Genomic DNA, 17297 nt, shown 5'->3' on the forward strand with positions numbered 1-17297 from the left:
GATCAACATCCCCGTTAGAGAGACCGGAATCTCTGGGGTTTGGGATGCATTTAAATCAAAAGGGAGAAAACACCTGCCCAGCACATTTGCTCAGACCCCAAAGATTACAGTCAACATTTCTAATGTTCTTTTTCTTTCCATCTGCATTTTTCAGCAAAGACAAACAGCCTCATAGTATTCTTCAAAGGAATGTAAATTCCTTGAGGAAGTCTCCGGAGTTCCCAGCACCACATAGCTGCAAACCACAGACGCCTACGGCTGAAAGCTCTGCTCTGCTTTTAATTTTGAGGCAGGGAAGGAATTCTTTTCAGGGGTTTGGGTTCACTTGTGCTGGGCCTGTCAGGCCAGACTGCTTGTTACTGCACAGGGGAGTGTTGACTTTGGCTGGCTGCAGACAGTTGCTTTCCCTCCACAAGAGTATTCCCCCACCAAATCTGATGACATGGCGCAATTATTTCATTAGGATTTTCCAAACAACGTTCCCGTGGTCTCCTCCAGTGCTAGAAGGAACTTTCCCTCTGCTTTCTTGTTTCAGCTTCAGCAGCTTTGCCTGAAAAAATGCAATTAAGGGTGGCAGTTCTGCTGCCTGAGTCTAAACCCTCAGGGTGTGGGGTGTTGAGAAAGAGCAGCCCTGCAGGAAAACTGTGGGTTTGGAAAGGTGTCTGTAACCCCCTGGGAATGACTGAAGCCTGCACACAAGAGCTGCTGCTTTGCAGCCTAAACAAGGGCTCTGTTTCTGCTGTGAGCTGCCCTCACAGAAAGCTGGAGCAGCTGCTCCTGAGCAATGGGACAGGGTGGGTGGATCACAAAGGAACAGTGTCCTGTTCCCTCTCCAGTCCCCACTCTTATCCCGGTCCTGCCTGGGCAGCTGGGCAATAACCGTGCTGCTCCATCCCTGTGCCAGTGTTAACCACCATGGTTTGTCCCAGGCCCCAACTGCCCCTTGCCTGCCAGGAGCACCCAGGCAGACAGCAGGGTCAAGCCTGGTCTCAGCAAAAACACTTAACCAGTCTGACTGTGGTGTATGGACACTCTTTAATCATTAGAATAGAATAGAATAGAATAAACCAGGTTGGAAGAGACCTTCAAGATCATCGCGTCCACTCCAGAATTCCCGGTTGCTTCTCTGTTCTCTCCGTCCCAGGCAGCTGTGGTGCCCTGTACAAGGGGGCCTGAGGAGTCTTGCTGACAAGGAAATTAGCGAATTAGAGGTGAGGACAACTCGTCAGGATCTGGCAGCCAGAAGTCACTCTTTCGGCTGAGCCCCAGCGAGTGGCAGCAGGTTGGATGGCGGCTGGACTTGGGCTAGGACCGTCCGGAGGTTGGACCGGGGCCTGTCGGGAGCAGTTTTGGGTTCTGCCATGCGGCCGGGAGCGGCTGGCACAGGAGCGAGGGCGCGGGACGGAGATGGGCCACCAGGATGATGCTGGGGGCACTGGTGGGATGCGGACGGGGCAGCAGGCGGGGAACGGCGAGCGGAGCAGCCCCGCCCCGTGCGCTGGTCCCGCCCCCCCGGTGGCGGCCCGGCACCTCCCGCCGCCGCCCGGGCGCAGGGAGCGGAGCAGCGGGTCCGGACGCGGGGTAGGGCGGCTCGGACGGCTGCGCCATGGTGGGTCGGCTCAGCTTGCGGGAGGTGCCCGACCTCCCGGACATGAGGAAACGGGGCGACTCGGGGCTCGACAGCCCTGACTCCGGGCTGCCCCCCAGCCCCGGGCCCGCCCCCTCGCCCTGGCTCCTGTCCTCCGGCGGCCCCGACCGCGCCGCCACCAACGGGCTGCCGGAGCCCGACCAGCCCGCGCCCGCCGCCGCGGTGAGTACCGGCCCCGGCCGCCCCCGCTACCCCTCTGCGCAGAGCCCTTGTCCCGAAGCTCGGTGGGGCCGGCGGGACCCTGTGCCCGGGGCTGGCAGCCCGGAGCGGGACCAGCAGCCCCGGATCCCGGGCTCGGTCCCGCCGCGGCAGGTGTTGGGCCCCGCGCCCCGGTGGCTGCCTGCGGCCCGGGGAAGCCGCTGCGGTGATGCAGCACCTGGGGCTGGCTGGGCTGGTGGCTTCTTGCACTTCCCGCCCCGGCAGCCGGCCGCCCTCCGGGCCCCGCAGCATCTTTCGGGGAAAGGAGGGTGGAAAACCAGCCCGGGAGTACTGTGGGGGCCGGCACCGGGGCGACCATGGGACAGGTTGGAAACAACTGACCTCCGTTCCCCTTCCACCGACATCTGCTGCTGCTGTCGAATCCCTTAACCAGGGCACCGGGGTGTCTGCAGCCAGCGACGGGCTGGGTCAGGGGAGCCGGTGGTGCTTCTAGAAAGCCTCTGGCTTGACGTACAAGGAGCCTCTGGGTTTCTGGTCTTGCTGATGGAAAGGAAGCTCCTGTCGCTCCTGTCTCTTCTGTCTCTCCTGGCCCAGGCCAGGTAGGGGCTGGGACAGAGTCACAGTGTGTCTTTGAAAATCCCTGTAGAAAATGGGGCTCTGGTTATTCCAGAGAGTGACCCAGAGCAGGATCTTTGTGTTAAATTATGTTTTCAGTTCATAACAGCATACTTCCATAAAACTATTTTTGAATGCTGAGGCTGTTGGCACAAATGCTTTGAGAACCACAGACCCCTATTGTATAGGCTGCTGCCATGAAGTTGGCAAAGGCTGTAGGAATACCACATAGGAGATGCTCGCAGCCCCCTCACCCCAAGATAGTAAAGCACATGTGCAGAGGCCTCAAAACCACAAGTGGGTTGGTTCCCTTCAGGGCTCCTTTGGTTTCCTTCCTTTTCTTCCTTCTTTCCTTCCCAGTTGCCCAGCTGGTGTCAGCTCTTGGCATTGCCCATCCAGGAGAGGAGTGTAGGAACACTCCATGAATTTGCCTACAATCAGTAGGAATGAGTTAGTTTTTCCCACCAGGTTGTGTGTGAATTAGGCTGTTGGATTTAACGACTTCAAGTAGTATCCAGGGTGTAGCTGTGAAACAAGGAGGTTGCTCATGCTGAGATGCCCCACAGTAGTTTCCTGCTGTGACTTGCTCGTGGGCATATCTGATGAATCCAGCAAGGAGAGCACTCCCATCCCCTCATATAATGTTAGCTGTAACTTGAACATGAGCTCATGTAGCAAACAGACCATAGTTCACACTGCTGCACCACAGGGCTGTATTTCCCTCTTCTCTTTGCCAAGTGACTGCTCTGAGGCAAGCTCCTGAAGTCAGGAGTTCACCTTCAAATGCACCTTGCTGCACCTTTGCTGTAGGCCGGTGGCAGATCTGAGCTGCAGGCTGCACCTGTAGGCATGTCCTGGTGGAGCAGAGCCTCTTGCATGTAAACATGAACTTCAGCACCTCTGTACCAAGGACTAAATAGATGTGTTTTCTTGAGATTATACCAAACTGTAGGCTAAAAGGGATTATGTTTGCTTTTCTTTTGCAGAACTCTGTGTTTTCCCCCAGCCCTGTTCTCTCCAGCTGCTCTCCAAGATTGTGTCCTTTATCCTTTGGCGAAGGAGTTGAGTTTGACCCTTTACCAGCCAAGGAAATAAGGTAAATATTGTGTTACAGCCATTTTGTTTTGAAGGAGTTAGTATGCCAAGGAGTAGTTAGGGCCTTATCAGTGCTTGTGAGTCAAGTTAATTTATTTGCAGAGCTATTGTTCCATGCAGCTGTACATTCCTGGACCTGGACATTTGTACGGGCTGAAGGAGTGTTCAGCCTCTTTTAATCCTATATGGACTTCTTCCAGGAGGACTTTCTTATATTTTATTCCCCTGCTTTTACTTCACTGCCCTGCTCCCATCAGCCTTTCAGCTGATTAACCAGAAGGTAATCATGAGGGAGGCTCTTCACAGCAGCCATCTCTCTAGGACTGTTTTGTTAGGGGAAAGGAATTTTGCTTTTGTAACCTCATGGTTTTATTGTAGGCACATTCTATCTTACCAGCTGGCTGTGTGAGCTAAAAGAAAAGTTAGTAGTTGAAGAGTGCATAATTGTTTGGGTTGTTTTAAGGCACTGCATCACTTCACAGCTTGTGAATTATCCCTTTGAACCTCATGATTTGCAGTAATGAGAAGGCGGCTCCTGGTTGATTACTGTGCAAGCAGAGGGAGACTGATACCGTTGAACAGAAGCCCAATGCAGGGGAGGGTAGAAAAAGTTGGTGTGTGGTGTGGGGAGGAAATCTCCAGAACTGAAGGCAGTTAGTACTGTGGAAAAGCCAGCAGAGAGTTGTTGCAGTGTGAAGGAGATGAAAACTTCATTTTGCCATCCAGGCACAGGGGATTTCTTGCCATCAGAACTTGATTTGTTAATTCTAGCATTTTCCTGCTAGGTGTCTCTTCAGAAGCTTGCCTTCAGAGAGTGCCCCATGTTAGGAGTGATGGCAGAGAGCTGTTGTGTGACTCTTGGCAGAGGAGAGCTGAGAAGATAACATTTGTGTCCATGGCCTTGGTGCTCTGAGGCATTAGAATGCCAATGTGCAAAGCCTAAATGTGACTCTAGGTCTCTGGGTTTAGATGGTGGAATTTGAAGGAGATTCATAGGGCTAAGGCTTTAAACCGTGGACATGAGGACTGAGTAGATGTTTGGCAGAGCTGGCAGCTGGACAAAACGGTGACAGTACTGGGTGTGCTGCTAACGTAAGGCTTTCTCCTCTTCCCATGAGTGAGTAAGACACCACCAGTTAGTTTTTGTGATGTGGCTGTTCCTGTGTTGAGGTGCAAGGATGAGCAGGTACCTCGGTACTCTGCTTTCCAGAACATGCAGCCTGCTGTTCCAGAGCAGAGCTCAGGCAAGTCTCTCTTGTATTTCAGGTACACCTCCTCGGTTAGATACGACTCAGAGAGGCACTTCATCGATGACGTCTATATGCCAGTGGGCTTCAGCGTCTCCTCCTGCAGCCAGTCGGTCGTCTGCGTCCCGAACTGCACGTGGCGCAGTTACAAAGCAGAGGTTCACCTCCAGCCCCGCAACAAGCCCCAGCGGTTCACCAGCACCACCATCGTCTACCCCAAGCACGCCAAGACTGTGTACACCACCAGGCTGGATTACAACTGTCGTAAGACCACGCGGCGGTTCCTCTCCAGCATAGAGCTGGACACGTCGGAGTACCTTGGGAACAGCTCTGTCCTGGATGGGTGCTGACTGACAGCCACCTCTCTCTTGCTCTGATTCATCCCAGTCCCATCTCACGTACTGTGCTAACTCTCCACTCCCTGAAGCGGGTGTACACCCTAACTCTCTGGTCAGGCTAAGGGAATCTTACCTGTCACCACCTCTTTCTCAGCTCTTAATTCCTGCTTTAAGTATCAGAATGGCCTGAATGTAGTTTTCTGTGGGAACATAACTTAGTAAGGAACTTGTTTCTTCACCTTTTAAAGTCCTGAGTACCCTCCCCTTCCCCACAGTGCTGTAGTCAGATGAAAATAACTGGAAGTATTCTCCCAGAGAAAAAAAATTGACAGGTAAGAAAGAATGTGGGGTGGTGCCTGGCAGGTGGAAATCCATCTGATGCTTTGTGATGATTTGCAAAAACAGGGGTGGTTTGCTGTCTTGCAGTGAACTGACTCCACCAGATTAATTGGTTACAGGTAGCCAGAGCTGTCCTCCATTTCGGTTTAGATCAGGAGACTGCTTTCTCTAGAAGAACCATCTCCTGGAAGCAGCAAACTGCTGGAGTTCTGTATTTAACAGATGCAGAAATGCAGCTTTCATGTCCAGTTTGAAGCTGTGAGTTGGAAAGAGGAGCAGGTTTGCCCCTGCAGGCACTGGCATCTGTGTGCGTGTAGTAAGGCTTGTAAAGAAGAATGGCAGGCCAGAAGTTGTCCCTGTATTGCTGGAAAGTTAGATGCATGGTGGTGAAAAACCACCAATACCCAGTTTTTCCTGACACTATACCATCTGCAGTAGGGGAGTTGTAACTAGGAACACCTCAGATAGTGCCCTATGTATACAGGGACCTGCAATGGAGGAGGAGATGCCGGGACTGGGTGTGAGACACTGGTGTGGTGAAGAGTAGATGGTAGCAGGGGACATTATTCTGGTTCCATAGCAAAATCCACAGCTGTAGCTTCTCATTGCACAGGTACTTTCTGGACTTTGGTATTCAGGATGTCACTGGGGTGGGGTAGCATTTATCTGTCTGTAGGCTGCTGAATAACCTCTCCAGTCCCAAGTGCATGACGAGTTTGGGGACCAAAGGGAATAACTTCAGATATTATGGAAGTCCATCTGGATGTTACATGCATTAGTTTATCATGTGCTTTGATGAAGATAACAGGTAGAGGTTTCTTCCTTGAGCCAGATGGGTTTTTCCTATGTTGACAGGGAGCAGTGTAGTGTGGAGAGCATCTGCTTAGGGAGCATGGCTTGCCTTGGTGGCCTGTGTGGGGTAGCAGCTCAGAAACACTTGGTAGACTTGACTTAGCTGGACACAGCTTTTCCATGTATTCCAAAACTCCTCTGAGGTGTAGGTTGCCCTTTGATGCAACATCAACTCTGGACTTTGCTAGTGCATAACCCAAAGGGTGAATTTTGTCAGTGGCAAGTTAGAAACTCAGGGGGCTGTTCTTGAGCTGTCCTGAAAGTGTGCTTGTGCAAGTGTGATGATGAAGAGTGTGGAAGTGTACTACATGTGTGTGAATAGAAATGGTTCGGGAGACTGAAAATGCAGCAGGAGGGAAGGTTTGAGTTTGTGTAGTTTGGGGGTTTTGTTGTTCTGGATTTTTACTTATTTATTAGCTCAGAACAGAACATCCTTCATTTTGGCCCTTGCCTCAGAAAACCAGATCCTACAACAGTCCTAAAAAATCCCCCACAAACAGCAGAATCCTAAGCCAGGGTGACAGGATGCCAGAGTCAGGCAGGCATTGCTTCAGACTTGGTCAGAGCAGTTAGTTGGTCTTCTCCTTAAACATGTTGGTTTCAGACTACAGTAGTTAGGAGATGTGCCTTAAATACATGTTGCAATTCTCCCCTGAACGTTACCCCAAGATCTGTTTGTTGTGTAACAGACGCAGAGAAGGCTCAACTCTGCCCCTAAGTGTGGGGTTTCAAACGGACAGAACTCTTGTTTGGGAAAGCTGTTGCATCATTGCTGGCTTCACAGCTTCATGTACCTTGCTCCTGAAACATCTGGTGCTGGCCACTGTTGGACACAGGACGCTGGAAGAACACGGACCCAGGATTGCTCTGACAACGCTCTTCCACTGCATTCATTTGCAGGAGATCTAAGAGAAGACTGTTTTAAGTAGTAATCATTAATTGTTAGTTAGACATGAAATGCCCCTTCCACTATGGTTTTAGGATAAAACACCTGATTTTTGTAAAGCAAACTTAATTATGTACCTCTGAAATATTTTAATTGGTAGAGACACCTTTTAAATTATTTATACTCCCAACATTTGCAAAGCTCAGATTTAGCTCTGTGCAAGTGTGTTCTGATGTCTGTGACGTTTCCCACCCTTCCCCTTTTGAATTTTCAATTTGTCTTTTACTTTATTGGTAATAAATGATCTGAAAACCATCATCTAGGGCAGTCTCTTTAATCTTCAGTTCCAAGTTTTTCTGTGTTTGTTATGGGAATTACGTATGAATGAACACACAAGATGTCCTGCCAGCCCCAGCAGCCCTCCTTGTTTCTCTTGCATCACGTTGCTGCTGTTTGCAAGTTCTAGAAGGTGGGTTTTGTGTAAAACTGTGTTTTAAAGGACCAATACTGAATGCTGCGGGGCTATCAGCACCTTGAAGAGAGCTTTGAGTTGTTCATCTGGTGTGGTTTTCTATTTAAAAAGTTTCTGGCGTGGATTTCGGCATCTCCTACAAGTAAAGAACTTGCTCTCTTCAAATGTAACAGGTATTTAACCAGAATTAATAACCAGTCTGCAGAAGGGAAGGCTCCGAGGTGACCTAATTGTGGCCTTCCAGTATCTGAAGGGGGCCTACAGGAAGGCTGGGGAAGGACTTCTTAGGATCTCAGGTAGTGATAGGACCAGGGGGAATGGAATGAAGCTGGAGGTGGGGAGATTCAGGCTAGATGTGAGGAGAAGGTTCTTCACCATGAGAGTGGTGAAGCCCTGGAATGGGTTGTCCAGGGAGGTGGTTGAGGCCCCATCCGTGGAGGTATTTAAGCCCAGGCTGGATGAGGCTCTGGGCAGGCTGATCTAGTGTGGGGTGTTCCTGCCCATGGCAGCGGGGTTGGAACTAGCTGATCCTTGTGGTCCCTTCCAACCCTGACTGATACTATGAATTTCTTTCAAATGGTGGTTAAAAATGCAGAAGCTCAAAGGCTGCCTGAGTAAATACAGCAGAAAACAGGACCAAGAGCGTGTTGTGCATTAAGCTTTACAAAAACACAGGAGATGGTTGCAAACGTTTTGAGAGGAATGTGGTAGTGTTTTTTTGGATCCTTAAATCTGTTCTTCAAACCTTTCTGAACTTGCCTGTGTGTTGATTTTTCTTGCTGTCTCTGGCAGAGTAGAAATGGGTGCAACTGAGCATCAGTTAATTAATTCATGAGGGGACTTTTTGCTTACTTTTATTGTTCATCTGCTTAGCTGCTTGCGAAAGCTCCAGATTTGCATGTAATGACATTATTGGAACCTGGGGAGCTCAGAAGCTGTTCTGAAGCAAGCTGCTGCTCCTGCAGAAGCTTCTGAGTCTCATGCAGTGTTTGAAGTCTCAAAGAGGAGAAAAAGTCTCGCTTATAAACACCCAGTGCTGCACAAAAGACAGTCCATTCGGAGAGCTGTTAAGGAGAAAATTTAAAAATCAGAGCAGTGTCTTTTCAGGAGCGCCTCAGGAAAAGCTTTCTCCTTTCAGATGTGTCATCTAACTTCCACATTCTTTTCTCTGGTGTGCCCTGGGCTGTTTTCCTTTAATATTATAGTAACACTCTGTGTGAAGGATGTTCCTGTCCTGTGAGAAGGTGAAGTAGGGGAGCACAAGGCAGCCTGCTGCGTGAGGTGGGTTTTAATTCACACTGGCCAACTGGGCTTGTAGCTAACTATATACCATGACAAGGATAGCCCCTTGGAATAGAGTGCTCCCTTTTCCTTGCTATATATGCTGTGCTCCCCCAGAGTGTCAAATCTGGGGGTCTGATGCAATGAAGTTTTATAACAAAATCCTGTACCTAACAATTGGATCACAATCCACGAGATCCAATCCTGATTTTTACAGCTCATGCTGTTTGAAGTACTGGGTAAGTTTTCTGCTTGCAAAGCATTTTAGCCTCCACACCAGGTAGCTGATTATTCAGCTGAAATTCACAATCAATTTCCCCCCATCTCTGCTTGCAGGTTTCAGGACCAGCAATTCACCTGCAAGTCTCAGGTGTGATGCAGTGAGTATTCTTTTGAAATAAACTACTAGCAACAGTGAGGGATGGTCCAGGGCAAACGGGCAGTAAGGAAAAGGAGCGCTGCTCAATCACTCTGAACTGCACCCATATTTTAATTAGCAGGTGGATTTGGATTTAAAATACAAGTGTCCAGTTCTCCACACAGGTATACAACTGAGTAATGAGTACTAAGTTACAGAAGCAGAGAGGGTTTGAGTGGCACCACTGGTTGCAGCTCGAAGACCGTGCTAGCTCGTTCAGCATTCAGGACCAGTTCACACTTGCCCTGCTGGAAAAGAACTGCAGCAATCTCCTTTCCATACTCTGTGATCACTGCTTGTGCAGGGTGCCCTGCCATGAAGCAGTGGGCAGTGCCTGGCAGTTGGGCAAGTGTTGCTGGATGTACAACTCATAGCGTTTCCTTCTGTTCACCTTGTAGACACGCAGCCTCTCTTCCTCTGCCACAGGGTCTTCAAGAATCCCATCCCATCGAAGGCTTTTGTTCAGCTGAGCAGAAAGACCCTGATCTGTTTGCGTAGAGTCCAGAATGGTAGAAGTTGAGGCTATAGCCTTCTTTATTTCTGCATCTTTCTGACTCTTTCCTGCCTTAGTTTGGGCTGAGTCAGGATTCCTCCCAGGAATTTCAGGCAAGGGAGGGGAGTGAGCCTGCTGCTTTCTGGCTGTGTGGTGTTTCTCTGTTAAGATGACAAATGGTGTTAGCAAAATGTGTGCACTGCCTCTGAGGCTTCCCTGCTTAGCTCTTAAAGAGGATGATGAGACAAGTGCTTGTTGTGCCTGTATGTGTCTGTTAATAAGAAAACAAATCAATAAGAAAACTTAAACATTTTAAATTCCCCCCCCCCCCCCAAAATGTTATGATTTCTTTTAATGTGGGAAACTTTTCTCTGATTTGCTACCATAGTGATTCTCACACCTGTATGATTTTGTCCTGCCTTTAACTCAGCTGGCGAACAGGTCCTTGCAGTCCACTTGGAACAGAGGGGGTTTTCTCATCCCCCCCTCTCCTCCCCTCTGTGGCTTGTGCTAAATGTGCATCTCAGTTTTTAAAGCTCACTCTTCCCATTGCTTTCAGGATGGTTTTCAGTAGGCTGTTGTAACTTCTCACCCTCCCAGCAGCTGGTGCATGATAGGGGTGTGATGCACCCACACAGTGCCATTAGGTGTGGCCCAAGTGTCTATAAGGCTGTTTTGAAGCTGAGTGCCATTATCTGACTCAATTCTTTCTGGGGTGCTATGTCACCATAGGACTTGTTTTTCAAGGCTCAGGATGGTGTTTTGAGCAGTGGCATGGGGCACTGGGTATGTTTCAAGCCATACAGTGGTTGCTTCTACCATTGTAAGTACACAGTGTTTGCCTTGGCAGGTTTGTGGCAGTGATGGAACCAAGCTGCCAGGCTTCCCCGTATTTATATTGCAGCCAGCACCCCCCATAGCACAGAGGCTTTACCCACTTGGCCTGTTTGGCTGCAGCAGACATTTCACACTTATGGACAACCTGTGCTACAGTGACCATGGTTAAGACCACCCCTTGATCTTGAGCCCATCTGTATGCCACATCCCTTCCTTGGTGGCCTGAGGTAATTTGGACACACTGAGCTAGAAATAATTCACCCTTATGTTGCTGGCCACCTGAGCCACTTGAACCTTAGCAGCTTGATCCACCTGCTGGTTGTGGTGTTCTTCAGTGGGTACATGGCCATCCATATGACATACATTGATCAACAAGTTCTCTGTTCAAGCAATATCTTGCCACAATTCAGCTGCCCAGATGGGTTTACCTCGGTGCTGCCAGTTGGTTTCCTTCCATTGCTGTTGCCACCATCCATGGGTCTGTATGGAGATGGAGCATTGGCCATTTTTCTCACTCACCAATGTCTAAAGCCAGATGGAAGCATCCAGGCACCTATTGCACTAAGGTACTGGAAGTTCATGGCTATTGCTTGACATGGAAGATGGCTTTGAAATTGCCCTCCCCTTTCTGTAGCTGTAACAGCAACTCAGCCCCAGGATGGGAAGCCAGATCAATGCTGTGACTCATGCTGGTGGAACAGTGAGTATTTAGACAACTATACTGCAGCTCACTGAAAGCAAGCCACTAAATATTTACAGCATCCCAAATCTTAGGCAGTTTATGAAACTTCCTACCTCTTGACAGATGTCTTGTGCCTCCTACTGCTTATGCTGTGCAGTTGCACATCCTCAGCCTTTGGGTTTTATGTATAGATTTGTAGCTATATGTATCAACAGGCTGTCAGTTGAAAAGATTTGAAGTGCCAGAGATGATTTCCTAGGGAAGGCTGTAGGTTGGTGGTAGGGGTTTTTTGTTGTAGGGTTTTTTTTGGTGTTTTTTTAACTCTCCACAGCCATTTTTCTGCTGGATGGAGAGAGTGCCAAGTGCCACATGCTCTGGCCAGTATGGATGGGTGAATCCATGCTGCCCTGGCTGCACATCCTTCATGTCTGTGTGGTGTCCCTTGCACAGATGTGCAGTGCTGAGCAGGGGTCACATACCAGTGTGGTGCACATGTGGTTTCACCTGGTGACCCTTTCCCTCCTCACACCTGCCCAGACCCTACCTGGGATGTTATGGAGATGGCTCTCAGGAGCATGGTGGCCTTTGCCCATGCTTGCCACCGTGGCCAGCCCAGCTCACCTGCCCTCGTGGTGACAGTGGCAGTGGCACTCCTGCGTGGTGGTTGCTGCTGCTTCTTTCTCCGTGGTGGCTTCTTGCCAGGGACGTGTGGTGGAGGAGAGCATGGGCTGCCCCTTGTCCCTCGCTGCCTGCGGGGTCCTGTCAGAGGCCTGGCGTGGCCCCCCCTGGCCACCGGTGAGCCTGGCAGGGAGCAAGAGAAGGATGAGCAGCATCCCTGGCCCAGCCTTCTTCCTTCTCTGCCATCCCCCTCCCTCTCCTCTCAGATTTTACCCTTCCATCTCCTCTTGCCCTCTATGCCTTGCCTCTGCATCTCCCATCAGCTCTTCTTCAGTGACTTCCTCCTTCATGTCTCCTTGGCTCTTCCCTCGGTGCCTTTCCTGCCCTCACCCCCTCAGCGCCTTCCCTGCCCTCGCCTCCTCAGCTCTTCCCTTCAGTGCCTTCCTCCTCCATCTCCTCTCAGTTCTTCCCCCCAATGCCCCATACCATCTGCCTTCCACCTTACCTTCCCCTTTCACCTCTCCTCCCTTCAGCACTTTCTCCTCCATCTTGCTTCCCTTTCCTCTCCGCTCCCCTCGGCACCCACCGCTCAGTGAGGTCTGCAGGGCAGCCATGGTGCAGAGGCAAGCCTGGGCTTGCCTGCTTGGCCAGGGGCCCAGTGCCATTGCTCTGTGTGAACAACCCAGTCCAGCATGGGTTTCCTTCCTGGTGCCCCTCTGCGTGTGAAGGTGCTGGGGCGGCTTGCCTAAGGTAATGTTGCTACAGTTGGCCTGTCCTGGCTTGTCCAAGGTAGTGCAGCCCTGGCAGCAGGTGAAGTGTTGCAGAGCTGTGGGGTTTGCAGCAGTGATGCTGCAGAAGGAGAAATCAAATCTGTGGCAGGGAGACCAACTATTGGGATCCTTCTCACCCCTTCATAGTACCTCAGCTCTGTAAATGGAGGCACTGGGGGAAACCGCCCTGTCCCTTCCCTTCTCTCTGCCTTTTCCCACACAGGACCAGGGAAGGTACATGTGAAACAACTTCTGAGGTGGCAATAACTCTTCACAGTGTTCTGGGGCCAGTGCAATCTTCAGATCTCCTCCCCTTGCTGCAGAGTCGTGGTGGTGAGAAAGATCAGCATGTGTCCTTTGGAGGTGAGCCTGGGCAAAAAGCATTCATGGGAGCTCCAGCAACAGTTGCTGAAGTGATGCTCTGCTTATTTGTCATCCTCTCCCTGGAAATAACGTGAGGTTTAATCCTCGTTTGGTTGCTTTCTCCCCCTCTCTGCCTGCCTCCTTCCTTCTCTGCTTCTGATCTATTTATTTGTGAAATTTGGCAGATGCTGGTGGTTGTATTCAGACAGGTTGTGATGAAATCAGGCTCCCAGGAGGCTGCTCCCACGGTGGATCCCTGAGCTGCAGGCAGCACTTCTCTGACTGCCGCTAATGGTCTGATTTCAAAGTGTCAACAGCAGGAGTTTCGCAGTGATGGTTATTGCTAACGCTGCACAGCAGCCAGCAGGTCCCCAAAGCCTGCATGTGCATGAAAGGGGTGGTGACACAGGGCAAAGAGACAAGGAGAACAGCAACAGCGGTGACAGGATGTAAATAATTCATCCAGACTGGAAAGTGGGTATAATGTTTTTGGAGAACAGCCGAGGGAAGGAGGTTACTTGTAGCTAGTGGTGGGGGTTGTTAATTCTGTTACGGATAAAATCTGACTCGCCTGCCAAAATTAGAGGCTCATAGTGGTAGCTGGCCTGAGCTACATACAAAGAACATGATCTTCAGTCAGCTCCATCCAGGACCAACTTTCACCTGGTTGGCCTGCCCCTGCTGCTGCTGCAGTTGGTTGGGAGGATGCTGTGTTGTGTAGTACTTCCTGGTAGCAAATAATTTTACTCTGAAGGGCCATTATCCCCTGGCACATCCTTCATCCTCTTATTGCTTTTTGTCACTTTTCTCTTTGTCCCCTTTCCCTTTTTAGATTGAGAGCCTCAAACTGTGCTGTGTCCAATGCTACCAGACTGCAGTCTCAGTGGGTGTTCTACCTGCAATTCACAATACAAATGTTAAGAACAAACTTTCCACAACCCTTGGAAGAATGCCTCTATGGGCAAGTTATTTTTGTTCAAATTATGGCCAGAATCACTTTCTATTGAGGGGTGGTAATTAGAGGGACAAATGCAAACTGAATCACTGAGGACCAAACACTAGAGGATTGCAATCAGAGTAACAGCTTGAGGAAAATTCCTGGCTGCCTTGCTGTGAATTGTTAACGTGGCTAGACTGAGCTGGAGCAGTCAGGATGATGGGAAGGGAGTGCCAAACATCTCTGGCTCTGGCAATTCCTTGCCTGTTGTTCTGAGGAAATGGTCTTTCAGAGATAAGCAGCCAGCTGGTTTGGCCTTTGGTTACTCCATATGTTTAAATTTGTTCATGTGATTATTCTTTGTGCATTAAAATACTAATTGCCCCCTTCAGATTCTTGTGTCAGATGCTGAAGAGACAGATGATGAGAATTCTTATGTGAAGGAGCCTGTGATCTATCCAGGAATGTCTGTGGGAAGCAGAGCAGCAGTGTGACACCTTGGCTGTGATTGCCCAGCAGATACATCTCAAAATGGGAGCCCAGATCCCTGCTTACCAGTCCAGTGTCTAAACCGGGAATCGCTTCATAGTATCAGTCAGGGTTGGAAGGGACCACAAGGATCATCTAGTTCCAGCCCCCCTGCCATGGGCAGGGACACTCCACACTAGATCAGCCTGGCCAGAGCCTCATCCAGCCTGGCCTTAAACACCTCCAGGGATGGGGCCTCAACCACCTCCCTGGACAACCCATTCCAGGGCTTCACCACTCTCATGGGGAAGAACTTCCTCCTCACCTCCAGCCTGAATCTCCCCACCGCCAGCTTCATTCCATTCCCCCTAGTCCTATTACTACCTGAGATCCTGAGCAGTCCCTCCCCAGCCTTCCTGTAAGCCCCCTTCAGATACTGGAAGGCAAAAATAACTCCTGAAACTGAGAGAAACCAAATCTAGATGTAAAATGAGATCAACCCCCATGACACTGAATAGTTTTCAGCAAGACTTTTCAATGGGAGGAAGAGGGGAAGTGAGAACTTTACCTTTGTACCTTGAGAAGGAAAGGCTTCCTCAAAGTCAGCCAGGATCTGCTGTCCCAACTCCTTCTGTGCTGCTTTCACCCTGACAGGGAGAGATATTTAGGACTGTTCTGTTTACAATACAGCTGCTTGTAGGCATGTGCAGTTCTTCTGTAAGACACCTTCATGCCCACAAGGTTAAGATGCCCCTGAAAAGAGTGGTCTTTGTTTTCCACTGTCTGAGAAAGGTGCCTGTCCCAGGGTGACAGGACCAGGGGGTCACTCTCCAGCCTGAAGTTACCTGCTGGAAGGAAGCAGGACCGGCTTGGGGCATCTGTGGTGCCACTGCCAGCAGCGCTGCCAGGCCTGCAGGAGAAGGTTGCTCCTCGTTCCAGCCCTGTCATGTGTGTATTTAAAATCTCTGGCAGCTGTTATCTGGTGAATAATTCAGTGGAACTCATCATCGATAAAAGAGAGCTTGTGAAGGGTTCTTGGGGTGGAAATGGAAGTGCCTGCTTTCTGAGAAACGAGGCTATTAAAAATTGACTCGGTGCTATCAAGATAAAACTCATATTTGGCCTTTTTAAATTTTTAATGCCAAGTCATATTTATTCTCCGTGGCATCCAGCTCTCAAGACCCAGCCTTGCCGTCAGACTCCAAAGCATCCGTGGTTCTGTGGGGATCCCAGCAAGCGAATTCCACAGCAGTCCAGGCTCTGAGACTGCTTCCTGTGCCTGTTGCTCCTGCCAGTACAGCTGGTTAAATAAGGTAATTTATCCTTTTTTTTTCCTGAAGTTGGCTAAACCATGTGTTTAATTTGTTATTGACTGTGTGGAGGACTACCCTGGAGTGAAATGTCATCTTGAGGGGCTTCCTTCCACAAAAATACAGGCTCTGTCTTAATGCAAACGCTGCTTCCTCTGATGGATTTTTCAACACTTGCTTCTTTAAGCACAAAATGCACAGCCAGGTCTGAACTCCCTTCAGGTCAAAGGAGGCTCAGGGACCCTAAGCACATCCTGTGCAGTCTTGGAGGGTGTGTGGAAGCAATGAGCTTGCAATACCACTAGGTTTCCTCAGAGCAGGCTCTGAACAGGCAGTAAAAGCACAGACTGAGGATGTCTTTTCTCTTTTGCTTTTCTTTTTCTCTCCCTCCTTTCTTGTCACATGTCAAATTTACTGACTACATCCACTGGGCATCTGAGTAGGACTAATCCCTCATTTCTGTGCCCACAGGGTAGTGCAGAGGAGTAATTGTTTTCCTGTGGCTGTCTGGCGATTCACTTCACCAAAAACTTTGCTCCCCACTCCCCAGCCTCCCTGTGCCTCATCACATTTGTACCACTCTCCAAAATGCAAAGCAAGACACTTTTGATGATGACAAAGTGTGAGGGAATGAGCTGCAAGTGATGGTTGAAAGTGGAAGAAACGCCAGCTCCTTGATCCCTCACCTGCTCTGCAGGGAGGTGGGTGAAGCAGGCTTTAACTTGGCATGTTGGGTCAGCATTGTTGGACCCATGCTGGGTCTGTGGTGGGTTCATCTTGCTGGGTCCATGTTGTTGGGTTCTCTTTGGATCCACACCATGCCTGCTTTGCACTCCTTCATTGAGACTGAAGTTCTGCTGACCTGGGGAGACCATTCATAGGAATTCCAGGAGAAAGAACTCTACTGTGGAAAAATAAGTAAGACTAAATTCTGCTGCTGATCCCAGGGAAGCTTCTGTAGCTGGGGTCTGTCAGCATCACTCTGCAGATCTGAGCCATTCATCTTGAGAAGCTACCAGCTCCCCACAGTTGTCCCTGTCCCACCAAGCTCACCTTCTTGTGCTGTGGGTTGTATTTGTCTTGAATTGCATCTTTCCCCTGCAAAATTAATTCTTCTGATGAAGCTGGATTTTACTTTGAGAGTCCTTTGTTCATTGATTGGCTTTGGGGTTTTTAGTTTCCTTCCAGGTTTTGTTGTTTTGGTCTGGATTTAGGATGTTGCTTTGGTTTGGGTGGGTTTGTGCTTGGGGCTATCTTTTTGGTTTGAGATTTTTCTGTTGTTTTGGAGGGTGGTTTTTTTTTTTTAGTTTCAGGGCTTTGTTTTCTTTGGATGGGTTTGAGTTTTGGTTTATTTTTGTTTCTTTTGGGGGCTTTGCTTGTTTTGAGGGGTTTTGTTTGGGTGAGTTTTGTTGGTTCGTGTGGATTTTGAGGGATTTGTTTTGTTTCAGTGGGTTTCTGCTTTGTTTTGT

General features: G+C 49.6%; 2 protein-coding genes across 2 annotated transcripts; one reads left to right on the forward strand and one right to left on the reverse strand.

Annotated features, from left to right (window-relative positions):
- The first annotated feature begins 1526 nt into the window (after window positions 1-1526).
- RFLNB (refilin B) lies at window positions 1527-7494 on the forward strand. The gene is made up of 3 exons (XM_068154767.1): window positions 1527-1810; window positions 3409-3518; window positions 4784-7494. The coding sequence occupies exons 1-3, from the start codon at window positions 1607-1609 to the stop codon at window positions 5112-5114; spliced, it is 645 nt and encodes a 214-aa protein (XP_068010868.1). The 5' UTR covers window positions 1527-1606; the 3' UTR covers window positions 5115-7494.
- A 1944-nt stretch (window positions 7495-9438) lies between these two features.
- On the reverse strand, window positions 9439-12589 carry LIAT1 (ligand of ATE1). The gene is made up of 3 exons (XM_068155022.1): window positions 12486-12589; window positions 11984-12163; window positions 9439-10004 (listed from the first exon to the last, which is right to left on the reverse strand). Exons 1-3 carry the CDS (start codon window positions 12526-12528, stop codon window positions 9640-9642), a joined length of 588 nt encoding a protein of 195 aa, XP_068011123.1. The 5' UTR covers window positions 12529-12589; the 3' UTR covers window positions 9439-9639.
- Between the last annotated feature and the right edge of the window lie 4708 nt (window positions 12590-17297).

This window comes from Melanerpes formicivorus, unplaced genomic scaffold, assembly GCF_026170545.1.
Source record: "Melanerpes formicivorus ecotype bairdi unplaced genomic scaffold, bMelFor1.0.p_v2 SCAF_29, whole genome shotgun sequence".
Classification (NCBI taxonomy): Eukaryota; Metazoa; Chordata; class Aves; order Piciformes; family Picidae; genus Melanerpes; species Melanerpes formicivorus.